Source organism: Furipterus horrens, unplaced genomic scaffold (genome assembly GCF_987537825.1).
Source record: "Furipterus horrens unplaced genomic scaffold, mFurHor1.1.pri manual_scaffold_1, whole genome shotgun sequence".
NCBI classification, from domain to species: Eukaryota; Metazoa; Chordata; class Mammalia; order Chiroptera; family Furipteridae; genus Furipterus; species Furipterus horrens.
In genome coordinates, this window is record NW_028327171.1 from 172,656,123 (window position 1) to 172,683,073 (window position 26,951).

At 39.0% G+C, this 26,951-nt stretch overlaps 1 protein-coding gene across 3 annotated transcripts in view; it reads right to left on the minus strand.

Annotated features, from left to right (window-relative positions):
* TTN (titin) overlaps positions 1–26,951 on the minus strand; it is a 269,733-nt gene that overhangs the window by 54,969 nt on the left and 187,813 nt on the right. For all 3 annotated transcript variants that reach the window (XM_090281173.1, XM_090281165.1, XM_090281190.1), the window contains 40 exons: positions 26,578–26,862; positions 26,195–26,488; positions 24,564–24,863; positions 24,136–24,444; positions 23,857–24,047; positions 23,020–23,449; positions 21,390–21,698; positions 21,109–21,257; positions 20,991–21,023; positions 20,750–20,879; positions 20,363–20,662; positions 19,952–20,269; positions 18,663–18,959; positions 18,253–18,552; positions 17,851–18,165; positions 17,615–17,763; positions 16,805–16,955; positions 16,436–16,717; positions 14,615–14,917; positions 13,800–14,102; positions 13,418–13,699; positions 13,024–13,323; positions 12,628–12,930; positions 12,230–12,538; positions 11,833–12,114; positions 11,412–11,711; positions 11,032–11,325; positions 7,966–10,932; positions 7,337–7,657; positions 6,951–7,235; positions 6,555–6,854; positions 5,970–6,272; positions 5,275–5,550; positions 4,877–5,176; positions 4,483–4,785; positions 3,990–4,289; positions 3,234–3,521; positions 2,575–2,871; positions 2,184–2,486; positions 1,777–2,082 (listed from right to left, as the gene is read on the minus strand). In XM_090281173.1, coding sequence (XP_090137299.1) covers positions 1,777–2,082; positions 2,184–2,486; positions 2,575–2,871; positions 3,234–3,521; positions 3,990–4,289; positions 4,483–4,785; positions 4,877–5,176; positions 5,275–5,550; positions 5,970–6,272; positions 6,555–6,854; positions 6,951–7,235; positions 7,337–7,657; positions 7,966–10,932; positions 11,032–11,325; positions 11,412–11,711; positions 11,833–12,114; positions 12,230–12,538; positions 12,628–12,930; positions 13,024–13,323; positions 13,418–13,699; positions 13,800–14,102; positions 14,615–14,917; positions 16,436–16,717; positions 16,805–16,955; positions 17,615–17,763; positions 17,851–18,165; positions 18,253–18,552; positions 18,663–18,959; positions 19,952–20,269; positions 20,363–20,662; positions 20,750–20,879; positions 20,991–21,023; positions 21,109–21,257; positions 21,390–21,698; positions 23,020–23,449; positions 23,857–24,047; positions 24,136–24,444; positions 24,564–24,863; positions 26,195–26,488; positions 26,578–26,862 — 13,767 coding nt within the window. The remainder of the gene's footprint in view (positions 1–1,776; positions 2,083–2,183; positions 2,487–2,574; positions 2,872–3,233; positions 3,522–3,989; positions 4,290–4,482; positions 4,786–4,876; positions 5,177–5,274; positions 5,551–5,969; positions 6,273–6,554; positions 6,855–6,950; positions 7,236–7,336; positions 7,658–7,965; positions 10,933–11,031; positions 11,326–11,411; positions 11,712–11,832; positions 12,115–12,229; positions 12,539–12,627; positions 12,931–13,023; positions 13,324–13,417; positions 13,700–13,799; positions 14,103–14,614; positions 14,918–16,435; positions 16,718–16,804; positions 16,956–17,614; positions 17,764–17,850; positions 18,166–18,252; positions 18,553–18,662; positions 18,960–19,951; positions 20,270–20,362; positions 20,663–20,749; positions 20,880–20,990; positions 21,024–21,108; positions 21,258–21,389; positions 21,699–23,019; positions 23,450–23,856; positions 24,048–24,135; positions 24,445–24,563; positions 24,864–26,194; positions 26,489–26,577; positions 26,863–26,951) is intronic.

The window sequence follows — 26,951 nt, forward strand, 5'->3', positions numbered from 1 at the left end:
CCCTGGGTCCAGTCTCTTGGGAACTCTCCTTGCTTCCTGGACCTGCAGGTCTATTCCCTTTCCCAAGTCTGGGAAGTTCTCCTTTATTATATTTTCACTCAATTTTTCAAGTTCTAGTTCATCTTCCTCATTCTCTGGCAAACCAATGATTCTTATGTTGGGCCTTTTATAGCTGTCCCAAAGGTTTCTGATCCTTTCGTTGTTGCTTCCCATTTCCTCTCTCTGCATTGGTTGACTGCTTGTTCCTTCTCCAAATTCCAGTTTGTTGAAATGAACTCTGGATTTTATTTCCTTTCCTTCTATCTCGTATGCGGTTTTGTTCTTTTCGTTATGAAAGTTTTTCGCTTCTTTCATATCTTTTTCCTGCTCTTTTGTGAATTCTGTAAGCCACCTGATAACAATGGCCCAGAACTGAGCCTCTGACAGGTTTCTTATCTGTTCATCTGTCAGGTTCTCTATCTGCTGCCTGGTGAGTTGTGTTACCGGTATTTCTAAAGTTGCCTGCCTCATTTTGACAGATGCTTTTTGTTTTCTTGGGCTGGCTGTGGGGGCAGTGCCTGTGTACGCGTCACAAATTAGCGACCGGCGCCTGCTTGTCCGAGACCTATTTCACAGCCCTGTGGTGCTTTCTGTGGGGGCGGGGGTCCAAGATGGATTCACACAGTTATTCAGCTAGGAGACCGGGATCCGTCCTCCCGCCCCCCTGGGCCTCACTGTTCAAGGCGATGCGGCGGCCGCTCTCCCCAGCTCCGGAGTCGCGCACCGCCAGGGACTTGGCCACCGGGACTCCTCGCCGGGGTCGCGCACCGCCAGGGACTTGGCCACCGGGACTCCTCGCCGGGGTCGCGCACCGCCAGGGGCTTGGCCACCGGGACTCCTCGCCGCCGCTCCGGGTGCGACCGCAAACAGCACTGCCCACTTTAACTCTTACCTGCCCAAATGGCACCGTTGGTTTATAACTTCATATGTTGGACTTCCGTGTAGTTTTATTTTCTGGAATTTCTAGTTATCCTTTGTTTTGAAGTAGTTGTATTCCTGTATAGTTGTAGAGGGAGACCTAGCGTGTCCGTCTAAGCCTCCATCTTGGCCGGAAGTCCTCTGTCAACTATTTTAATACTCTGTAGCAATTGTTGATCTTACTATTTTCCAATATCCTGCAGGCTAAACCAAGTTTTCCGTAGAGGATCTGTACCTTCTCATAAACCTTACATACTCTCAAACTCTGTATGTTAAAAGTAGATGATTGGCTCTTGGTTCTCTTCCATTCTTGTTTTTCTTTATATTCAGTGAAGGAACTCTGTTATATACTCTGACTCTATTTCATTGAAGGAATAAAAGTACATAGGGGATGACGTATAACTGATCAAAGTAAAGGGAGAAATGGTTATGGACAATGGGTGAATAGAAATAAATTAAGCTGGAGAGCCTACTAATCCATGTAGTTGGAAAGGGGTGGATTAGAAAATTAAAAAACAAAACAAAACTGTAAGAATGATGAATAGTTCACTACTTAGTTAAAAAATCTCTTATCCTCAGAATGAAATTCCTATATTCCATATTCTTTGGAAGACATGAAATTCTCATGTAAATATGAAAAGCTTTTCAAAACCACAAATCACCTTGCATTCCATTTGGCCTATTATACAACACCATAAATGACCAACCCAGCTCTTCAAAATGTTCTCCTAGAGTTACCAACTCTAAAGCCTGTAAATAAGTAAATGTACATAAGGGATTTCTACACACTCTTGATGTATTTCTCCTGGTAATACTTACTTAAGATGTCCTTGGGACAGTGTTTGTCTGGCACATCACTGGGGTCACTGTATCCAATCTTATTAACAGCATACACGCGGAACTGATACTCTGTGTTTTCCATCAGGCCAGTCACCTCAAAGCGGGTTTTCTGTAGCTTCTCTGGTAAGTTGCACCTTACCCAGTTGGCAGAGTCAGCTCGTTTTACTTCAACAAGGTAACCGATGATAGGGCTACCACCATCATAGGCTGGTTTGCCCCAAGACAGACTCACAGAGCTACGGGTTGTATCATATACTTTAGGAAAAGCTGGTGGGCCAGGAGGATCTGAGGATAAAGAGTCATAAAAATTTTTCATTAAAACCTCACTCCTAGTTGTTTGAAGTCAATTTTAACACAGGATAAGAGACTCTCTCGTGAGAACTTACACTGAGGGTCCCGAGCATAAACAGCTTTGGATGCATCACTAGGTTTGCCTGGGCCAGCTTTATTTATAGCTGTAACTCGGAACTCGTATTCAGTGCCTTCTTGGAGACCTGTTGCTTTTAAAGTTCTTTCTATAACAGGTTTTCTGTTGACTTTAGTCCAGTTAACTGCCTGGGTTTCCCGCTTTTCAACCAAATAGCCAGTGATGGTTGAGCCGCCGTCATCTGCTGGTGGTTTCCAGCTCACTGTCATGTGGTCTCTGGTTATGTTGCTAATGACGGGAGGATCACAGCGTCCGGGTGGGTCTGTAGAGATTGATTAAAAAGTCAATATCCCCTGTCCAAAAGGCAAAATTTAAAAAGTAAGATAAAAGCCACAGGAAAGTGTTCCTACCATATGGGTTCTTAGCAATTGCTGGTTCAGTTAAGATTGGATCGCCCACCCCATATTTATTTTCAGCACAAATTCGGAACTGATACTCATGGCCCTCTATCAGCTTCTCCACACTGCAGCTGGTGATGGGCACAGTAGCAGAGACCTGTGCCCAGTTGGGTCTGCTTGTTTCACGTTTGTCAACGATATAGTTGGTGATTTCTGAGCCTCCGTCTTCAAGAGGAGGTTCCCAAGAAAGCATTGCACGATCTGAATACATTTTGTTGATTTTAACAGATGCTGGAGGACCTGGTTTATCTGAAAGAACAAGAGAGAAAGGTGAAGTTTTTCACTAACAAGTGTGAAATGGGGAATGAGTAGAATGGAGGTCTGGAAACCTGGGCTGCAGTCCTTGTATTGTCATTAACTTCCTGTGTGACCTTGGAAGTCACTTGATTTTTCAAAATCTTAATTTCCTCACATGTAAAATTACATAACTGGAATATATTATCTCTAGTGCTCTTTTAGCTCTATTATGTTATTGTTCTGTGATGAAAAGAATTCTGTGATTACAAAATATACATCAGAATATGCATCTTTTCTCATTATTATTTTGTAAACTTTATGGCATCATATTAGCCAGAATAAAATATGAGATTCTAATTAAGCACTTTAATTACCTAACACTTTAAGCTTAATGGTGGCTGATTTGGAACCACTTGAATTTTCCGCAGTAATAGTGTAGTCTCCTGAGTCCTTCCGGTTCACACTGAACAGCTCCAGGGTGCACAGATTCCTATTCTTGGCCATTTTAATGCCTTCTGCTGGTTTTAGCAGTGTGCCATCTTTCTTCCAGGAGATCACTGGTGTTGGTTTCCCAAAAACAGTAGCATCCAGGCAAACATTAGTTCCAGCTTTGACAGTCAGCAAAGATTTCATAGCCAAGCTCAGGTCTATCCTAGGAGGAACTGGAAAGAAATAAAAGGATGTAATACATGCAAAGCTATCTTATATAGCTCATTAATAAAAGTGGGAAATTCATATGCTCTGTGTCTTTCAAGACAGAATTTTTAGAAGTAACGTATTCATTATAAAAGAAATACAGGTTTAGTGTAGATATTTAATAATGCTGAAAGTATAAAGAAAAATTCCAACATCCTTAAATTTTCACTGTCATCATTTTGGTGCATTTCTTGGTCATCATTCTGTGCAAGTGTATGGCTGAAGTCATACAGTCCTCACAGTTTTGTATTCTGCTCTCTTAGTTTAGCATGTTATTAAGGTTCTCCATAATTGTAATTTTTTGTGTCTGTATACCAAGTACGTATCATTTTACCTTGTTATTTTCTCCAAAGATACAGATTTACTTTTTTTGGTAGGAGAAATACACATTGAGTACTATCCATCTTTGCCTATGATACTCAATAGATTCTTACCATTTTCTGCAAGGATGGTCACTGGATCAGAAGGTTCGGAAGGCTGGCTGATGTTTATTGCTGTCTTGGCAATTGCTCTAAATTGATACTGAGCGTTCTCTTCTAAATCAGTAGCTGTGTACTCTTCCTGGGGAATCTGGTGAGGGGTAGTATTGCACCGTACCCACTTATCACCAGGAAGTTTGCAAGCTTCCACAAAATAGCCAATAATTTTGCTGCCTCCATCATGCTTGGGACGAGCCCAGATGAGGGAGGCAGTACTCTTGGAAACATCGATAACTTCAGGCTTTCCAGGAGGATCTAAAACCAGAAGAGGTATTCTCAGCATTTATCTTTATAGCAAAAGTTTTAAATTTCCATATTTCCATATTTCACATGATCACCCAGAACACATTCCTGAATGGAAGTAGTCTTCAGAGACTCCAAGATTTAAATGTGCCCCCCTAATACTAAAAACAAAAACAAAAAACAAAACGAAACAAAAAAAACTCACCAACTGGCATTCTTGCAGTTACATATTCTGTTGGTTTGCTGGGTGGGCTGGATCCAGCTTTGTTCAGGGCATAGATCCTGAATGAATACTCAAGACCTTCTACAAGGCCAGCACAAGGATATTCAATTGACCGGACAGGAGTATCATTAGCTTTCACCCAGAGCAAACTGTTTCTTTCTTTGCGTTCAATCAGGTAACCAGTAATGGGGCTCCCTCCATCACTGTCTGGTCTGTCCCATGCCACAAATATGCAGTCTTTGTTGACTTTTGTGACTCGTGCATTCTTTGGTTCACTGGGAACATCTGGAGATGAAGAAAAGGGAAATGTCAGTTTCTCCCTTAAGTAACAGACTAGAAAGAAAACATAATATTTTTCTTCCTGAAAGAAACCTACCAAAGGGGAACTTAGCCAGCATCTTTGGAGATGTGAGAGGCTCTGAAATGCCAAATCGATTTTCAGCGCGAACCCGGAAGATATACTCCTGGCCTGGGATGAGTTTTCCAACTCTGCAGGAAGTTTTTGTCACTGAGGCTAGCGCTGTCACCCAATCACCTCGGCTTACATCACACTTCTCCACTATGTAATTGGTGATGCTACTGCCCCCGTCCTCCAGAGGGATGTGCCAGGACAAGGAGCAGGCATCGGCATCTATGTCCGAAATGTCAAACGGAGGCTGGGGGGGCCCAGGAGCATCTGCATGAGCCAAGATAAAAGAAATGTAAGGACAGATATTTAATAGGAAAAATGTTTCTGATCTTCACAGAGGTCCATTTGTCTAATGCTTCACTTACCCATGACGATAACTCTGATTTTCTGAGTGTCTGTCCCAGAACTGTTCTCTGCAGTGAGGCTATAGTAACCACTGTCTTTCCTAGTAACATCTTTTATTATCAGAACTGAAGAGCTTTCTGCTTTATGCACTGCCAGGTGGCTGGATGTGACAACTTCATCTTCTCCTTTTCTCCATTTACAGATCGGATGAGGCTTTCCATACACATGAGCTTCAACTCGAAGTTTCTTCCCAGCCTTAATAGTAATTTGCTCTGGCATAAGGACCTTTGGTGGCACTAAAGGGAAAATAAAATATGTTAACTTTATGGGGAAGTTCATTTCCTTTGATTGGGAACTATACTAAGTGTTTCAAATTGTGGACTTCAACTCATTAGTGGGTTCAATTTAATGTTGACATTACAGCTAATTTTTTTTAAAGAAAGGGATTGAATCAAATAGAAAATATGAGTCTGGCATACAGAAGAGAGGTGTTGCTTCAAGAAATTTTTTTTAGTTGTATCTGTGTGTTTGCACTGTGATGTGTATATGTATATTCTGTGTCATGAGTTAAAGTGGGCTTAAATGGTTCAACACCATTGTTCTTTACTATTATTTAAATATTTCTATAACTATATTCCTCAGGAGAAATGTACATGTGGGAAGAAAGTTCTAATAAACTTTACCACATGATAAAAATGACACAGCGCTGACTTACACAGCTGTTCTTTGGCTTCATACACTCCTTCTGCTTCTCTGGGCAAACTGACTCCAACAGCATTCCTGGCGACTACTCTAAATTTGTATTTCTTCCCTTCCTTTAGGCCGGTGACAACAAGGCTGAGATCTTTAACCACTGAGTACTCTGTCCAGCGATCTGCAGGCTGCTCTTCCTCTCTGTAACTTATGATGTAGCCATCGATTTTAGCGCCTCCATCACGCAGGGGTGGTAACCAGGCTAATGTAGCGCTATTTTTTGTCATTTCAGTAACTTCTAGTTTCCTTGGAGGATCTGGCTCACCTAGAAGAAAAACATGATGTAGAAAACTGTCCAGGTAACCTAATCAAGTCAATTTGTTGATATACTAAGTGCTTAGTATGCCACTTGCTTCAAAGTATATGGAAACTGTTGTTGGGTATTTTGAAAGTAAATAGTATTACACAAGATAAATTAAGGAGTGAGTTAGATACTTATTTGTACTGTTTAGATTTCTACAAATTAAAGCTCTCTCAGTAGTGGATCAAAATGTTTTGTTATCTTGACCTTGCTAAAGTAAAAAGAGGAAGAAAGGCTATTACTTACTTAGAGGATCTGATGCAAGCACTGGTTTGGGGACATCTGTTGGGACGCCAGGGCCATACTCATTGACAGCAGTTACTCTGAAGAAATACTCATTCCCAGGGACAAGATTGGCAACTTGGAAGCTCGTTTTCTTAACTTCTGGGGTGACTGTTGACCACGTCTTTCTCTCTGCCTCACGTTTCTCCACAATATAATGTGTCACTTGGCTCCCACCATCATTCTCAGGAGGGGCCCAGGAAATGTGGCATGATGTTTTAGTGACATCTGAAACTTTTAAATCAGACACAGGTCCGGGAGTATCTGTAAAGAACCACAACATCAGAAATACACGTCTCCTCAGCCTCCTTATTAACTAATGCATTTTTGATGCGAGGAAGAAGCTTGTTAGTAACCCACCTAATACTCTGACGTTCACGAACACAGCCTTTTCTCCAGCTGGGTTCACAAGTGTCAAGGAATATTTTCCTGAGTCATCACGAGTAGAATTGGGGATGACAAGGAAGGCCATAGTATCAACCAGATCGACTTGTCCTTTTCTGACCACGTTATCAATTCCCATTTTTCGCCAAGTGACTTTAGGGGCTGGTCGCCCCCTCACTATGGCAAAGAGCCGGATCGGACATCCTGCTCTCACTACGACCAGTTTTCTCATGCTGGCATCCAAATCAATCTCTGGAGGTTCTGAAAATGACATGAAAGCCATTAGCTGACTCTGCAAAATGTGGGGGAAGTCATATGAGAAGCGAAGTGTGAATGAATGAAGTGATAAAATAGGAACTTACCTAAGATTTCTTTGGGTTTAATGGCTTCCTTTAGTTCTGCAGGGCGCCCAATGCCGACCTGGTTTTGAGCACACACCCTGAACTCATATTCCTGGTTTTCATCCAAACTGGTAGCAGTGAATTCCATGCGAACAAGTTGTGCTGCAGCATTGCACCTTTTCCAGCCTTCCTCAGGTGAGGTATCTGGTTTTTTTGGTCTCATTTCCACAACATATCCAATTATTGGTGCGCCACCATCATACACTGGTTTTCCCCATGCAAGAGTTATGGAATTTTTGGTTGTATCAACCACTTTGAGATTGGTTGGTGGACCAGGTGGTTCTGAAAATAAATTATGTAAGGATAAATTTATTCATGGTTAACTACTACAAATGATACTTTAATGAGTAATTTTATATAGTCTATTCTCAATCAAAGATAGGCTTTTCAATATCTCAGCTACCAAGTACTCCTTATTTTTTTTCGCAAAATGAGGATCCACCATTGTTTGCAAATTTCAGGTGATTTGGTAAAAGATCTACTTCTATAAATGTTGGATAAAATATTGATGTTACAGATTTATTTGTTTAATAACTCTCTACTTGGGATTAAGAGTTGGTATAGTATCAGTAAAAGCAAGAATATCATACCTATGGGGTCTTTTGCCACCACTGGTCTTGATGGCAAAGATGGTTCTCCAATTCCAATTTCATTTTCTGCCTTGACACGGAACTGATATTCATGTCCTGGGAAGAGATTCTGTACTTTCAAACGTCTCTCAGGGATTGCACTCTTGTTAACAGGGACCCATCGTATTGAATGTTTTTCCTTTTTCTCCAAAAAGTATCCTGTGATGGACTTTCCACCATCATATTCAGGTGGACTCCAAACCACAGTCATTTCTTCTTTGCTTACTTTGGTGATGTCTGGGGGGTCAGGGCGACCAGGTCTATCAAATTTGGTTTTTGCAATGACCGGTTTGCTCTCTGTTGGAGGCCCTGTGCCTATTTTATTTTCTGCACGGACTCTGAAAATATATTCATTGCCTTCTATGAGACGTGTTACTGTAGCACCGGGTGTTAAGACATTAGCAGAATAGGTAGACCAAACCATTCGCTTGCTTTCACATTTTTCCAGAATGTAATTTTGGATTTCACAGCCACCATCATCCTCTGGTGGATCCCAGCGAATAGTACATCTATCACTGGACACATCAGAAATTTTCATATTTCTTACAGGACCAGGCTTATCTAAAACATTGACAGTGGCATAGGCCACAAAACTGCCAGCTGTGTTAGTTGCTGTAATTACGTATTTACCACCATCACTTCGCTTTGCTTTAGTAAGGGTAAATTTAGATGAATCAGCACTGGTATCAATCTTGACCCGTGGTGATCTTGTTAAGTCTGTAGCATCTTTGTCCTTGGTCCATGACACTTCTGGAAATGGTTTGCCTCTAATGCCTGCCTCAAGTCTAATGGTCTCCCCCGCTTTGACAGTCAGCACACCACTTAGTTTCAGATCAAGTACTGGTTTCTGTAAATCTTCCTTCACAACAACTTCCTCTGTCTTCACCCAGTCACTTTCTCCACCTTCATTCTTAGTTTGTACTCTGAACTCATAAATTTGGTTTTCAACACATTTGTCAACCATGTAGTGGGTTTCTTTAATGCTTCCTTTGTGTACCCTTTCCCAGTCAGCAGAACCCTTCAGCCTCCTCTCCACATGATATGATAGGTTTGGGCTGCCGCCATCATAGTCAGGCCGCCGCCACTTTAGGTAGACAAATGTCTTTCCTTTATCTGCAATATGGAGGTTTTCAGGCTCACCTGGCCTATCAATAGGGTTAATGGCCAGAATTGGAGTTTTTGTTTCAATCGTTGGCCCAACACCTACTTTATTCTCAGCACAAACTCGGAAATAGTACTCATTGTTGGCTAAAAGGTTGGCCTTGATTAATCGCTTAGTCACATCCGAGGCAACAATTGACCAGCCTTTCTGGTTTGGTTTGCGATATTCCACTATGAAATTTGTTATCTCTGAGCCACCATTATCTAGTGGGTTTTCCCAAGAAATTGTACAGTTCTCTTTGTTTACATTGCTAACCTTTAAATTCTGGCAAGGCCCAGGTCTGTCGAGGACATTAACGATGGCAGAACCTTGGGCATGTCCACTGCTGTTCTTAGCAGAGATGATATACTTGCCATGATCAGCTCTCACAGCTTCTTTAATTTGTAACTCAACACGAGGTAGATCCTGAATTATGTCAACTCGCTTTTCTCGGACCAATACTTTGCCTTCCTTGGACCAAGTTATGTCTGGTTCAGGTCTGCCTTTGACTCGAGCAATAATGTGGATAGTTTGGCCCACTCTAACCGTAATAACATCACGACATGTAACATCAAGTTCTACTTCTGGAGGATGAAGGATGTCTTTTGCAATCACAGATTCTGCCAGTTCTCTTGGCTCTCCCTCTCCCACAATATTAGCTGCCTTTATACGGAATCTGTACTCATTTCCTTCAATTAGTCCAGGTACCCTAAAGGCACATTGCCTAATGAGTTCATCTTTATTAATCCTGTTCCACTGGGTTGTACCAGCTTTCTGACATTCCACTACATAGCCAAGAATGGGGCTGCCACCATCACTGAGAGGCTTTGTCCACACCAAGTCTGCTGTTTCTCTGCTCTTGTCTTTCAGTTTAGGATTAATAGGTGGTCCAGGTGGCTTGATGGGCCGGCAAGCTTTTATTGGGTCAGAACTTGGAGATGGATTGCTTAGTCCTGCAAGATTTTCAGCAAAAACTCTAAACTCGTATGTATTTCCATCATAGAGTCCTGTCACTCTAAACCTCAGGTCCGCTATAGGTGTTTTGTTGACCCTCACCCATTTGCCAGTTATTTCTCGACGTTCCACATAGTAACCAGTTATTGGACTGCCACCGTCAGATTTTGGCAGAGTCCAGGACACGGTTGCAGCATTTTCAGTAATGTCAGTAACCACTGGTTTACCAGGAGGCGATGGAGGATTAAATTTATGTTTAGCAACAGTAGGTGTTGAGTCAAGAGGTAGACCAACACCCATCTTATTCTCTGCTCTCACTCGGAAAACATATTCGCAGCCCTTGTGCAGATGTGGGACTTTCAACCTTGTCTTACTGCTTCCTGAGGAGACAACACCCCACGTATTTTTTCTTGTATCTTGTTTCTCAACGATATAATTTATCACAGGGCTTCCTCCATCATCCTTAGGTGGCTGCCATGAGATAGTCATATGTTCAGGGGTAACATCCAGAATATTAATAGGACCTGTTGGTGGACCAGGAACATCAAGGACAGTAAGATGTACAGCTACTGTTCTGCTGCCAGCTGCGTTGGAGACTGTGATTTGATATTCCCCAGTGTCTTTCCTTAAGCAGTTCTTAATGGTAAGTACTGATGAGAAGTTGTCAGTTTCAACTGTGTAATGCTCATCTGTTTTAATCTCACTCCCATCGGTTGTCCACTTTGCAGTAGGAATGGGTACACCTCTTATAATGGCTGGGAATCTGACTGTAGTTCCAGCTTTTACCACAAGGCCTTCAATTAATTTCACATCCAGCTCCACAGATGGAGGCACTACAAAGCAAACATCAGGAAATTAGATTTTTTTAATTTTTTTTACAATATGAGTAATTTTAAAAAGAAACAAAATAATAATGCTAATCCAAAAATTACCTAGTTTTTCCTGACATTCTATTGGAATAGTTGTGTCAGGGAGACCAAGACCCACAATATTTTCAGCTTTTACGCGGAATCTATAAGTCTTTCCTTGCTGTAGTCCAGTAACAATACACTCCAAGTTTGTCACAGTCTTGAACTTAATCCAGTCTTGGGTTCCTTCTTCTTGATATTCCACCAAATATCCAGTGATTGGAGAACCACCATCACGATCTGGCTTATTCCATACAAGGGAGACTTCAGTCTTATCAACATCTACATGGTGTAAGTCCTTGGGTGGCCCTGGGGGATCTTTTCAAAAGAAAAAGTTATGATGAATAAATAATGTTCTCAAAGACAATTAAACAACACTTTTGTATTTAGAGAAAGCAACTTACGAAGAGGGTCTACAGCCTTGATGGGTTTAGGTGTTTCAACAAAAGGACCACGTCCATACTGGTTCTCAGCAGCTACTCGGAAGAGGTACTGGTTGCCTTCATTGAGATGTTTAGCCCAGTGACTCTTTTTCTTTGATGTAGTTGAGAGAGGTGACCACTGCCCACTGGCAACATCTCTTCTCTCAACCACATAATTTGTAACAACGGAACCACCATCATCCAGTGGTTCCTTCCAAGTAAGGTAGCAAGAATCTTTCCTAATTTCACTGACTTCCAGATCTCGAGGTGGCCCAGGCTTATCTGAAAAATGTTAAATAATACAGTTATATGTGATTTAATACAGATAGGAGCTCACAATGTATCACAATTTACTTTTAACTTGTTATTACATCAAAAACAGCAAAAGTATTAAAATTCTTACCTAACACGACTACTTTTACTGAGACAGTTTTTGAACCAGCTGGATTTTCCACCGTTAAGGAGTAAATTCCACCATCGTCATGGGCAGCATTACGAATTTCAAGCTTGCTACCAACTGGAGTAACATCAATTCTTGCTTTAGTTGGAGCCTCTCCGTCTTCTTTTTTCCAAGTCACTTTTGGAAATGGCACTCCTTTGATGATGGCACTAAGTCTTAGCGTATCACCAACCTTTATGTGTTGTTCTCTTGCCATGTTGGCATCAAGTATCAACTCAGGAGGTTCTAGAATAAAGAGAATGGTACTTTCATGTTTGATTTGTTAATGTATTTTGCAAATAAGCATATACAATGAGACACTTTCCTTCTTTGCAAATGCAGCTGAGAACATTATACTCACCAAGTCTGTCTTTTACTAGTACAGGCTCGGGAACGTGAGCTGGATCTGACTCACCAGCTTCATTGACTGCTAGTACTCTGAATTTATAGGATTGACCATCCCGAAGGCCAGTGACTTTATATGTAGTTTCAGGACATGACTCAGGAGTGTGATTAGCTCTTTTCCACTCTTCATCTCCAACTTTCTGGTACTCAACAATGTAACCCAGAATCTTGCTCCCACCATCGTGACGTGGTGGCTGCCAAGTTAGGTCAACTGAATTACATGTTGTGTCTATTGCTTCAGGATTAACAGGTGGACTTGGTTTAGCTACATAATAAAAGGAAAAAATAAGTTAGAATATACTTGAAAACAAAGTTGGATAATATGAAATCTAAATGAATGCTTTAATACTATACCTATTGGGTCTTTGGCAAAGACTGGTTTGGATGGTGGGCTTGGATCTCCAATACCAATTTCATTTTCTGCAGAAACCCGGAATTCATATTGACACCCTTCTAGAAGATCAGGGACCCTAAATTTAGTGTATGGATGGATCGGCTCTTTGGTAACTCTAGCCCATCGTTTAGACATAGTTTCCCTCTTTTCCAGGATGTAGTTTGTTATGGGCTTTCCCCCGTCATTTGGCTTGTTCCAGGTTACTAATGCAGAGTCTTTGGTAACTTCCTTGACAATTGGCTGGTCAGGTGCATCAGGAACCCCTATAATAAATATTAGCAAAATGTGTTAGAAATTTTATTTTTCCAATTAACAGTAGCAAACATTGAATCACTAAAATGAAATGCAATACATACTGAAACGATCCTTGGCTTTCATTGAATCAGACAACAGAGGATCACTTATTCCATACAGATTTTCAGCATGAATCCGGAAAATATAATCTTTTCCTTCAAGCAGTTTAGAAACTTTGCAGGTTGTTTTAGCACTTGCAGATGTCACAGGCATCCAAACATCTTTGCCCACCTCCTTCTTCTCAATAATATAATTGGTAATTTCACTGCCTCCATCATCTAAAGGTGGCTTCCAAGAGATAACCATGTACTCTTTGGTCACCTCATCAAAAATAACCGGTCCTACTGGCGGTCCAGGACGGTCTGCAGGAAAAAAAAAATCACAGCACAAAATGTTATTTTCGTTTCTGCTTTGGAAAGAACAGGATGTCTATTCTTCTTGCTAAATAATACTTACCAACAACATTAACTTGACAGAAACCTTTCCTGGAGCCTGTGCTGTTCTCCACAACCACACAGTATTTGCCAGAGTCTGAACGTTTGGCCTTGATTTTCTCTAAAGACAGTGTTGTCGGAGTGGTCTTTATGTGAGTGCAATCGTCTTCTAGCACATCAGCTTCATCTTTGAACCAAGTCACTTTAGGCTTTGGTTTGCCTGAGTAACGGCCAACGAGAGCAAAAGCTTCACCAACTCGGATCGTGATCTTATCTCTGAAGTCAAGGTCAAGTGTTGGAGGAGCTAAAATTTATAATTATAAAGGCAAGTTAGTCTTATTGATGTTTTATGATAAATCTATTAATGTACACATTTTCAAAGAATAAACCGCATGGACACATACCCAGTTCATCCTTGCAAGTGATTGGCTTGGTGCAAAATGATGGCTTGCCTTGTCCGACAATATTGATGGCACTGACACGGAACTCATAGGTATCACCTTCTTTTAAGCCTTTAACAGTGTATTTTCTGCTAAGCAAGTTGTCCTGTGTAACTTTGTGGAACTTCTCAGTTCCAATGAGGCGACTTTCTAGGACATAGTTGATAATTTCTGATCCACCATCATACTTAGGAGGATTCCAAGTTAAAGTAACAGAATTTTTAGTAATTTCTTTGACTTCCAGGTCTTCAGGACGCTCTGGTACAGCTGCAAGTGCAAGTATAGAGTTATAGTGAAAAATACCATGTTAAGAATGTAGTAATACTTCCTGAGGATTGCATTTAAACATTGAACTGTCTGCTTTGATAAGTAACAAGTGAGATTTCATCATAGAATATTAGAGCTAAAAAGGACCCAATATAACCCAATTTACTCTGACAAATGAGGAAACAGAGGTTCATTGAGACCAAATAATTTAAGAAAGTTCTCTAGACTTAGCAGTGTTATTGTCAGGAAAACACTTCACATTTATGCCATTAAGTGGGAACTTAAAAAAAAATCAATATATGGAAGGATTTGTAGAATCAGATATATTCCCATAATCTTTTTCACAACCACATTCAAATACTACCGACATCAGATATTGAGTATTTATCTAATGAGTGCTTGTCAAATGAACAAGATGTTTGGCATTTATACACATATTTTGTCACCATATATATATTTTTTAATTGAGTGAAGAAATGATTGAGAATGTAATTGTTTTAAATCGTACTTACTTATTGGATCTCTGATGACAATTTCATTTGTTGTTTCAACAAATGGGCCTATGCCAATACTGTTTTCAGCTGCAATTCGGAAAAAGTAGGCTTTTCCTTGGATGAGACCCTGGACAGTAGCGTTTTGTCGGGTGACTGTGTATGTCACTGGGGTCCATGCTCTGTGGTCAGCTTCTCGTTTTTGAATGACATAATTGGTGATTGGAGAGCCTCCGTCATCTTCTGGAGAAAACCATGTCAATTTGCAGGAGTCATTGGTTAGGTTGTCAGCCAAGAATGGTGTTCCCACAGGACCTGGCACATCTGTAAATAAGAGACAAAGATTTCTAGTTGTTTATTTTTCAATGAACTATAGGGCTCAATATTTTTTATCCACTGTTTTTAAAAAGGGGACAAGCCCTAGCCAGTGTGGCTCAGTTGGTTGGGTGTCGTCCCACAGATGGCACATACCTAGAGTGGTCAGGGGTGCATAGGAGAGGCAACTGATCAATGTTTCTCTCTAACACTGATGTTTCCCTCTTTCTCTTCCTCCCATCCACTCTAAACCATCTGTCCCTTCCTTTCTCTCTAAAAGCAATGAAAAAATATCCTTGGGTGAAGATAAAATAATAATAATAATAATTAATAAGTAAAAAGGGGAAAATGTTGTTATGAAGAAAATAAGATTTTGTGTTTATTGAGTTGTTTTTCCTCCCCTTGGTATTTATTTTCCACCATATTTTTTGATGAAGAAGGTTTGCAACAGTTATAGTTTGCCAGTATTTTAGTAGAAGCTGAAGGAACAGTCATTTTATTTTTCTTTTTTAATTTGTGACTCAGGACAGGAGGGAGCTGCCCAGAGGAAGACAGGAGGGAGTGAGGAGTGACAACATGGCTATTTTTGTGTGTGTACAGTTTACTGTTCAAAGGGGAAAAGAGTATTTTCTGGGTCACCAGTGTATCAATGAGGAGCATAGGAGATCCCAAATTTCAGAATGACCTTTGAGATGGTGGAAATTTGACCTGGAAGTAGACTAGCTGTCAAGTTAAAATAAGAGCCATTGGACAAAAGAGTGTTTGAAACTAACCTGAATCTTGAAGTAGCTTGAAACTAACCTAAAATCTTGTAGGACTATGAGATTCAATGAGATTTTTCTATATGCCATTTTCATTAATGAAACCATAACATTTCATAACATTATGTTTAATAGAGAACCAGTTATTTTCACATAAAAACTGTCTGTTTAGAGTACGGTTGTGCTGAGAGACATGCTGAGAGAGAGGTCTGAGTAGGAGGGTTTTACTTTCTGAGCAAATTACTGGAATAAAGCAGCCAGCGAGAGGCATGAAAAGCTTCGTGGAGTTCAGTGACTAGAAATGCAATATTGATAACCAAATATGATGCTTCTTTTCAATCAGAGTATGGAAACTCTTCTAAGGGATTTTTGCAGTATTTTGATAATTAGCAAATAATAGACAATCCCATGATGTGCAAATGGTCAATCTTAGCAGATTGTGAAACATTCATGTTCATTAGCAGGGTAGTTGCTTTTATGGAAGCTATATAATAGCATAGTAAATGCTTATGGTGGCATGTTATATAAAAAGTCAACATACAAAACTTCATAATACGAGTACAGCCATATAAAATATGTATAGGATAAAGAAGCAAGGAGGACATTAAAAAAAAAAAAAAGCTAATAGTGGTTAACAGTATTGTGGGCATTTTTTCTAATTTTCCAAAATACTTGTAACATAGTTTTATTTTAACATAGCTTTGTTGTAGATGAAATAAAAAAAAATTTTTTTTTTAAATTGCGTGGACAAATTGAAAGTATTTACCTAATACGTCAACGATAATTGTCTTCTTCCTTTCTCCCCCTTCATTTTTGGCGAGAAGAGAATAGACACCTTGGTGGCTCCTCTGGCAATTCTTGATGACCATGGATGAGCTAATGGCTGTGGTCTCAATGTTGGCTTCTGGAGGTAATGCTCTTTCATTCATGTTCCAGGTGATGGTTGGAGGAGGTTTCCCAGACACATAGGCGATGATTCGGATCACTGCTCCAGCATGGACCACAATTCTGTCTCTGACACTGGCATCTAGCTGAAGATCAGGTGACACTGGAAAACAATTGAAAATTATAAATGTGATTTACAGTTCCAATCCAAAACATAAATTTATATAAAAATAAAATAAGTATTAATTACCAATTCTGTCCTTCATTTCAATGGCATCTGTGACTTCTCCAGGTTCTCCGATGCCGGCAATGTTGACTGCTCTAACTCTAAATCTGTAGAATGCTCCTTCTTTTAATCCTGTCACAACGAGTTTTGTTCCTCTCACTTCTTTATCTTTAGCCTAAGAAAAAATCAAAAGCATTTTATAATTACAATAGTTCTTGGAAGCTACTTGTTTTCCTAGCTGTCTAAAGCATAACCAATGACATATCTAGCAGTCTTTGGGAAAATTGTTGCCAGTTTAGGTTTTAGAAATCAGGTATTACAGGTAGGCACTGAATGGGCTACCTTGCCAAGAATTGTGTTTTAATATTGTTGTCACATGATTGGAAAAAAAAAAGACTGTATTGTTAATTTATGCTCCCTTTTTTGGGTTTATAACAAAAAGATAGATTAGATAAATTAGATAAATTAGATTTTTGACATAACAGATGTTTGGATTATCAGTTATAATTATGTTATTTTTATGATTTTTCTTTCTTTTTTTATTCCAGAGAGAGAGAAAGAAACAACAATGTGAGGAAAACATCAATTGGTTGCCTCCCATATGTGCCTCAACTGGGGGACCAAACCTGCAACCGAGGTATGTGCCCTGACCAGAATCAAACCCGCAGCCCTTCAGTTTATGGGACGACACTCCAACCAACTGAGCCACACCATCCAAGGCTATTTTTCTGACTTTTTAATCCAAAAAATACAGATAGAAGTTAATAGGATTGAGAATAACTACTACATTTTAAATTTATTCATAGTATATTTTATACTGAAAGTGTCAATTACCTTTTCCCATTCTTCTTTTCCTTCTTCTTTATATTCAACGATGTATCCAGTTACTTTGGATCCACCATCTTTTAGTGGGGGAGACCACTCCAAATCTGCAGATGATTTAGTCCAGTCTGTGACTTGGGGAAATGGAGGACCAGGAGGGGCTGGAAAGAACCAGTATACATTAGTATTCTTGACTTTTCCATGACACTTTGGAAAAAATAAATAAACAAAATGGTCTCAAGTCTTACCAACTGGATCTCTAGCCGTCACTGGGTCTGATGGCATACTTGCTGGACCCACACCAGCAGCATTGATCGCATATACCCGGAATTGATAATCAGAACCTTCAATAAGACCAGTCACTTTATAAGAAACACCCAAAGTCATGGCTTTGATAGGATCTCTATTAACTCTCTTCCATCTCTTTGAAGTGGTGTCTTTCATTTCCAGCCAGTATCCTGTCACAGGAGAGCCTCCATCATATTCTGGCTCTTCCCAGTTGACAGTCATGGAGTTACGATTCACACTGCTGACTGTTGGTTTATCTGGTGCTCCAGGGACAGCTGTGGAAAAAAAATCACATTGATTTATAAGGAATTATGAAAAATACAAATAAGAATGTCTTTTTATGTGAAACATGTCCTACTTACAGAAGAGATTTCTTGCTGTTTCAGGTTCACTATCAAGAGGCTCCCCGATGCCATATTTATTCTGGGCCATGATTCGGAATACATATTCATGGCCTTCTAGCAATTTGGGGATGGTATATGTGCACTCTTTAGGTTCACTGGAGACATGCACCCATGTCTTCCTATTAGCTTCTCTTTTCTCAATTACATAGTTTGTAATCTTAGACCCACCATCATCTTTAGGTGGAAGCCAAGATATTGTCATTTGGTCTCCTGAAATAGACTCAAACTTTATTGGTCCCACCGGAGGGCCAGGACGACCTAAATTGGTTTAGAAAACGAAAACTTTATTAGTGGAATGATTTTAAAGCCACGAATTATATTTAAGAACAGAAAAACATGTAGTTTTCATAAAGCCATGCAATCTTTACCAAGGACATTCAGTCTCATCTCCTTTGATGCTGTTCCCAGATTATTCACCGCTGTGATGGTATACAAAGCAGTGTCACTCCTGCGAGACTGTGGAATAACTAAGGTGCAAGTATTATCCACAACCAGTTTGTTGACATGGGTGTCATAGGAAACAGGTTCTTTATTTTCAGGCTTTTTTGGAGGAGCTTTAAACCAGGTTAGGGTTGGGAATGGCACACCTTTAATTTTGGCCACGATGCTAACATCAGTTCCTTCTTCAACCTCCATGAATTCTTTTAGATCAATTGATGGTGGGCCTAGATTATTAAAAACAAAAATTTGTCATTAGGAACATAAAGCACCAAAGGATAGAAAACGGAATTCACATGACTATAAAGCAATTTGGATCTATAATAGGCTGGCTTTGTAACCCAGCCCAATGTAAAGAACAGATTTGTCTTCAACTAATTTGTACCAGTTTGGGCAACAGGTACATGTGGTCATCATCCTTTATCTACATGTGGTTATGTACAGCTATTGCCTCTCACTTACTTGACATAATTATGCATGTAGATATTGAAAAAGGGCAGAGAGAAGTGAATACTGTAGTAGCTTAGGCATAGAAGTTCTCCCATGATATTCCATTTAGTATTTCTGCAGTTATGAGAGGACCTACCATATTAATTCTGAGGTGAATTCCTCTTTGAGGAAATATAACTGTTAGTATAGTCCAATTAAATTTCCATTTTCCACAAATTTAGTCTAAGAATGTGCAAAAAGGGTTGTGACTATAGCCCTCTTATATTTAGATGAAAGAATTGAACAACTACATAGCAATAGAGATGGTAACAATAATTAGAGGAAGAATTATTACCATATCTGTGTGCATATTTTATCTATTAAAATGGATATGCCTTTTCTCAAATAGACAAAAAGAAACTTGATTGTGAAGATATATGGTTCTTGGCAATTGCTAAGCAAATAAATAGTTACTTTCTGCCCCTTTTGAGGATCATGCGGAGGAAGTGCTTTGATTTCTGTTATGTAAAACAGCATGCATGGAGAAAAGTTATCTTAAGGGAATTTCAAACATCATCATATTTAAGTAAGGAAAAGGTAATATGTAAGGAAATATGATAATTCTGTGGAAGTTGAGGGAATGAGTGATTAAGTAACATGCCCATGTCCACACTCAACCTATGGTAGCTTTCCGATGTATAGATATATCACTTTTTATTTCAGACTATTATTAAATATCTTGAAAGACATTCACAAAGAGGATATTCTGTACTAATCTGCTGGTACTTACATGTCTGGTCTTTGACAATCACAGGGCCAACAGTGGCTGAAGGTTTGCTGACTCCCGCAGCATTGACAGCTTTGACTCTGAATTCATATTCCCCACCCTCAATGAGGTCTTCAACTGTAAACTCCAGTTCTTCCACATCACGCCTATTGCACTGCCTCCATGCTTCTTTCTTTTGCCCAGTAGGGTCCCATGCAAGGCACTCAACAAGATAGTGGGTGACAGGGGAGCCTCCATCATTCTTTGGGGGTTTCCATGACAGGTGTACTGTGTTCTTTGTTATGAGGCCAATCTTGAGTTTAATAGGAGGATCAGGAGGATCTTTAAAAATAGTTAAAGGATGTATTAAGCATTGTTTATAACTCTGTTTTTCAGGTTAGAGATCCTATTTTAATCTTAGATTTAAAAACTTACATATTGGATCTCTGGCAGTGGTCCTCTGAATGGTTTCCACAGGTGCACCAATACCAAAACGGTTTTCTGCACGTACACGGAAGAAATATTGCTGTCCAGAGATGAGATCAGGAACCACGAATGAGGTGCTTCCACAGTTTGGATTGACTTTAGTCCAGGCTTTCCCATCAATGGTCTTCTTCTCGATAACATAGCCTTTGATCCTATCTCCTCCATCATCATCTGGCATCTTCCAGCTCAGTCTGCAACTGCCTCTTGTGATGTCACTGACTTTAAGATCTTTGGGTGGCCCTGGTACATCTGTTGAATGCATATCACAATGTAAGTAATGTAGTTTTTAAAAAATGATTGTTCTTATTCCATAGTATCTTTTAAAGTCTTCCTTACCCATGACTTTAACTCTACAACCTGCAGTCTTCTGTCCAGCTTTATTCTTGGCTGTGATGCTGTATTTGCCTGTGTGAGATCGTTTACACTCCGGAATAATAATCACTGATGAGTTTTCAGCAGCCTCCAGCTGAACAAAAAAAAATCACTAGTTATATATTGAATAAAATAGTAGCAGTACTGAAGCCAACTAGGTTATGAATCATTTCAATTTTTTTTATTTTTTTTTATTTTTTTTTACCTGTGCATCCTCAGGTATATCATGAACTCCATCCTGTTAGAAAAGAAGATGGTCAGCTGTAGTATAAATATTCCTTAGATGATTTAGTGGGAGACACAGATAATTATAATTTTCTTACCTTCATTGCCTTCTTTGCCTTTCCATCAAATTCCCAAGATGATTTGGGTGTTGGGCGCCCCTTGATGACAGCAGGAATCCTAATCTGTGAGCCAGCTTGACAAATCAGACAGTCCTGTGCTCCAATATCAATGTAAACTTCTGGTACCTCTGTAACACCATGAATAATGTAATAGGATTTAGCTCACCTTATTCAAAAAAGTAACTGACATATCTTCAGTAAATCAATCAATTTCATAATACGGTCAAAAATGAATATATAAATGGAATAAGGACTAGTACCCAGAATATCAGTAGCAGGGATCTCTCCAGTTGTGTCACTTGGTTCAGATTCACCAGCTTCGTTGACAGCTTTCACTCTGAATCTGTACTTTTTAAGTTCTTTCAAATTCGGCACCACACATTCACAGGTAGTTAGAAGTTGATCTGGTTCATTTACTCTTTTCCAGTCAGTAGTACCTTCTTCTTCCATTTCTACAATATATCCTTTGATTGGACTGCCACCATCTTTGGTTGGAGGTTTCCATGCTAATGAGATGCTTGACTTTGTTTTATCTTTTACCTCTGGGCAAGAAGGTGGCCCAGGTGGATCTAGTTTAAACAAACAAACAAAAAACTATATATATATAGTTTTGGAGTTGATGAAATAATAGATTTATATACCATAGTAATGTTTTACTATACACGATTATTATTTTATTTTTAACCTTTTAGAATATTAAAAGGAATATCAAAAGAATAGATTACCTTCTAGAGAAGAGAAGGACAAGAAACAGTTTATTTTCTTTTAGTATTAATGCAAAAACAAAGATAGCAAACAACTAATTAGAATTAGACAGTCTACTTGCTATCTCTAGATAGATCTATATTCTATTTACACATGATTGGTGAAAAGTTATTTTACTTTCGAGATCCCTTTGAAGAGATTCTGCAATATTCTCTATTAAAAAACTTACTTTAATTTATTTCATCATAAAATTAAAATTTAAGATGATTTCACCATTAGCTGATAAACCTTTGAACACAAACTAATCTTAATGCCCTACACAGTCATTGTCTACAATAATCAAGTCACATAACAATCTTTTACATTTTTGACAGTGGTTTACAATTATAGAGATTCTTTCACTCTACATTTTTTAACCATAGCTCTTCCCTCTCCAGTGCCTAACACAGTTCCTTGCACATACCACATGTTTAGTACTGGTTTGCTGAGTGAATGAATGGCTACTACTTCATTTTATATATATGATCCATAGAGAACTTGGAGTATTTTAAGTCTTCTTTTTAACAAATAACTATTTTTTTCTACAGAGAATCTAATCAGATATATTATGTAGGAAATGCAATTAAAAATTAAAGCCATGGTGTTTTAATTTTTGAACTGATCTGCTCTAAATATTTCAGAAGTATTTTTTTTTTCATTTATTTGACCCCACTGACTGTGCTTAAGAATATTATACTTTTACTCAATAAATACTACTGAAAAGTTAAAAACATTTTGCTTTTCTTAAAAACTCCTACTGGAGGCTCTTTCGTGAGGGGGATATATTTCCATAGTATCTAATAAGATATTGCTTTATTAAGGTATGGGAGCAGAAAGGAGCTTAAAGTCTAAGGTCATTACTATTGGGATTTCTCATAAAAATACTAGGTTTAACCCAAGAGTTTTAAAACTATATGGTTTTATGTTTGTGTGTGTATGTATATATGTATATGTATGTATACATATACAGTCATGTGTAGTGTGTGTATATACATATGCATATATTCTTCTGATAATCTAAGTATGAAACTTTTAACTTTAATTAATAAAATAATTTGGCATAGAAAAATACAAGAAATTTAAAAGCAGAATTATCCATTTAGTGGCTTTTCCCTTTATTAATTCCAGAAATGGAAGCATACTTACATATGGGATCTCCTGCAACAGCTGGATCTGATGGTTCACTAGGAGGGCCAATTCCCACAGCATTTATTGCCATTGCTCTGAACTGGTATTTAATGCCTTCAATCAAACGGGGAACGTTAAATTCCAAGCCTTTGAATCCCACTTTGGTTATTGGTGCTCGGCTAACACGTGACCAGTAGACACCACCCTCTTCTCTCTTCTCCAGCCAGTAGCCAGTAATTGGAGAGCCGCCATTGTCCAAGGGAGGAGTCCAGCTCACTAGCATTGACCCTTTGGTGCGCTCCAAAACTTTTGGTTTTCCTGGAGGTCCAGGAAGGCGATAAGGATCTTGAATGACCACTTTATCTGATTTGCACTCATCACTGGTTCCATATTTATTCACTGCCCTAACACGGAACTCATACTGACCATTGGGGATGAGTTTCCAAATCTAGAAATCAGATGAACAGTAACTTCTTAAAAAGAATATACTTATGTTGATTTACACTTATTTTTAAATTAGTTATTTTGGTAAGGAAGACTATAAAATGAAATAAATCTATAACAAATAAACAAATATATAGTTTTAAAATATGTAGGCTCTAACATGGAGAAGGTCTTTTAAAATGAGAATATGTACATTTGTTGTAGCTAATAGTGGACATCTCAAGTAAAAGAGACTGTATATCAAATAATTATATCTACTAACTGGTCTTATGTGCATGGTGCTAAAAACTACAGTGAAACTTTTTGTGTGTGATTTTGAGTTTAATCATTAAATTCCAAGGTTATGCTAGAATGGTGTTTATTTAAGGTGTTGCTCTTTTAATGTATAAGAAAATATTTAAAGGAATTTACCCCATATCTCTTCTCTACAGCATTGTTGGTGACTTCCTCCCATTCAGATTTCTTCCTACTTGCATCACGTTTGTCAATGACATAGTGGGTGATTTCACTACCACCATTGTCTAGAGGGGCCTCCCATGTCAAATAACAAGATTCAGCTTTAATGTCAGTAACAGCAAGATTTCTTGGTGGGGATGGACGATCTGGAAAGGAGCCAACAGAGGAGACTGAGAAGACAATTCTTAAACAGATACTAGATTTTGTTTCAATATAAGAAAGCATGTTACTTACCATATACTTCAACATGAACATTTCGGAAGACTGTGCCAAGGCGATTGGAAGCTGTAATTGTGTAAGTTCCTTTATCCTCTCGGATGGCTTTGGGAATGCTAAGCTCAGTCTTTGCCTCACTTCGAGATACTTCTTCCTTGGTTATCTTCAGTGCATCTGTGGGTTTTTCAATCACGGTTTCATTCTTCGACCACTCAATCTTAGGCATTGGAAGGCCTGTCACATCTGCGGGAATGTTAACAGGTTCTCCTGCCTTAACCTTGATAGTGTCTCCTCGAACAGACAGGTGCAATTTAATAGTTGGAGGTACTACAAAAAGAAGAGAAAGAGAAAAAAATAGCAAACTCATAAGGACGTTTGCTCAACCTATGACATAAAGGCAATACAGTAAATTGCACTAAAATTATTATTATGTTCAGATTCCACACCTTCATCATCTTGTATGACCACATTAAGAGGCAGGGATGGTTCGCTTTCACCAGCTGCATTGACAGCTTTGACACGGAACTCATACATTTGGTGTTCATCAAGATTTTCAACCAGAAAAGATGTGGTTGGGCAGAGTCGCGTGTTAACTCTTTCAAAGTCAGGTTTGTCATGACGCCGTTTTTCAATGATGTAGCCTTGAATGGGGCTGCCACCATCACTTCGGGGCTCTTTCCAGTCAAGTGTGATAGTGGACTTTGTTCTCTCTGTATATGTAAGCCTCTCAGGAGATGTTGGAGGACCTTGAACCAGAAGCAAGTTGAAATGATAAACATGAAATGAATATTCATATCAGAAATATTTCGCTTCAAAATAAGTTCTTGTTCAGCCTAATCTTAATAACATCCATCTTTAAAATCCTTCTCAAAACATCTCAGTTACCAGAATTATAGGCATTCATATAGGCAGAGTTTTTCTTAGTAAACTCTAGTGTCAAGATTATTGGTTAAAAATAAATGGAGAGGTATGTGGTTTTTTTCTTTTTAAATATTTGACATTTTAGATATTTTATCTCTGCCACTGGGGAGGCTTCTGATCTTAAGGAAGTAGGAGAACAGGTCAGGTTTGTGAAGTTTTGCCTTGGATGACCAATGGAGAGCCAAGTGTTTCCTCTTTTATTATCCAACAGTGCATATGTCTACTGAACACACTGTGAGTCATGTTGCCTCGTGTTGGTTTAAAATGCGGTGGAAAAAGAATTTATGTAACGCTGCTGTTGTTCGGTATCCTGAAGCACAAAACCAAAAGAATAAGCTTTGAATGGTGAAACCAGACCCAATCCACTCTTACCATTATTGCAATCAAAAGCAGAGTTCTATAGTGGAAGCCCAGATTTGTTCAACTCCAGCTCAAGCGAAAAGTCTGAGATGAACTGTTACAGTGAGTAGTGGAGGATGTAATTTTGTTTCTTTTTTGGGGTAGTGGTGGTGGTGGAGAAATAACTCCCTCCTTCTCTTTCCCTTGGGGAACTAGTCATCCTCAAAAACTTTGTTTTCTTGGATGGTATGTCAGTGTGTATTCCCAGGGTGTACAATTTTAGGATTTCATATTTGTTCATATTTGTAAAGAAGATATCTTTTGGTCCATTTTATTCTTTAATGGCTCTTTCTAGTTTGGGGCCTCCATATCCTCCCAGGGTGGGGACTACCTGAGGTCTAAAGGAAGACTTAAGACATTTATCCTAAGGCAATATCTGTCCTATAGCCTTTCAAAAACAACTCTCTTCAACTACTAGGCCATTCAATTCATTACTCCAGTGTCTTCTTGTAAAGATATAATACTTATAAACTATTTTTTGGTTACTGCTAAGCTCCAGTAGATTCAGGTGTTTTAGTACATAAAACCATGGTTGGTTATATGTAAAAATTACAGTGAACCAAAAATTATATTGAAGTCATAGCAAATATGGTATTCTTAAAGTCGCTAGTAGTTACTTCATTTACCTTTCTATTACTCTCTAGCTTAGATCTTGAGACTGTTGGGAGTTTGAAGCTGTAAGGCTCAATGAATAAATGCAATAACCAGAAACAAACAGTATTTACTTTATAAACACAATGAAAACCTTCTCCTTTACCTAGTGGATCAACTGCAAGAATTGGTCCTATTTCAACAGGAGGGCCACAGCCAAACTTGTTCTTGGCAGTCACACGGAACTTATACTCTTGTCCCTCAAGGAGACCTGTGATGTCACATTTAGATCTATCAGTCTCTATTGGCTGTCTCCAAGTATGCATCTTGGCATCTTTTCTTTCAATAATAAAACCTGTGATTTCACTGCCCCCATCATCTGCAGGGTCAGACCAGTTCAGCAGACACATCTTTCTGTTGGTTACAACAGGTTTTAAGTCAAGAACTGGACCAGGGACATCTGAAAAATAAAACAACAACCAAAATATCAATGTAATAAGATAGTATCCCTTAGGAAAAATCTATAAAAATCCATGTAACCTTTCTTACCAAAAACTTCTACCCTGGTTGCTGCAAATTTGGAACCACAGCTATTGGTAGCTGTAATCACATATCTGCCATGATCTTTTCTCAATGATTCCTTGATAATTAGTTCAGATTTGGTTCCAATGTTCTCTATTACAACACGGTCTTTATCTAGCTCTCCTTCTTCTATGGTCCACACTCTTGTAGGCACTGGTCGGCCAGTTACCACAGCTGGAATTCTGAGAGTCTTTCCGGCTATTATTTGTATTCCAGCCTTAACAGAAACATCTAGTTCCACAGTCGGAGGCTCTGTTGAAAGAGAACAATCATACATTAGCCCAAGAAAGATGAAAAAAAAAAACAAACAAAACCCTTACTGGGAAAACAGCCATAATCTT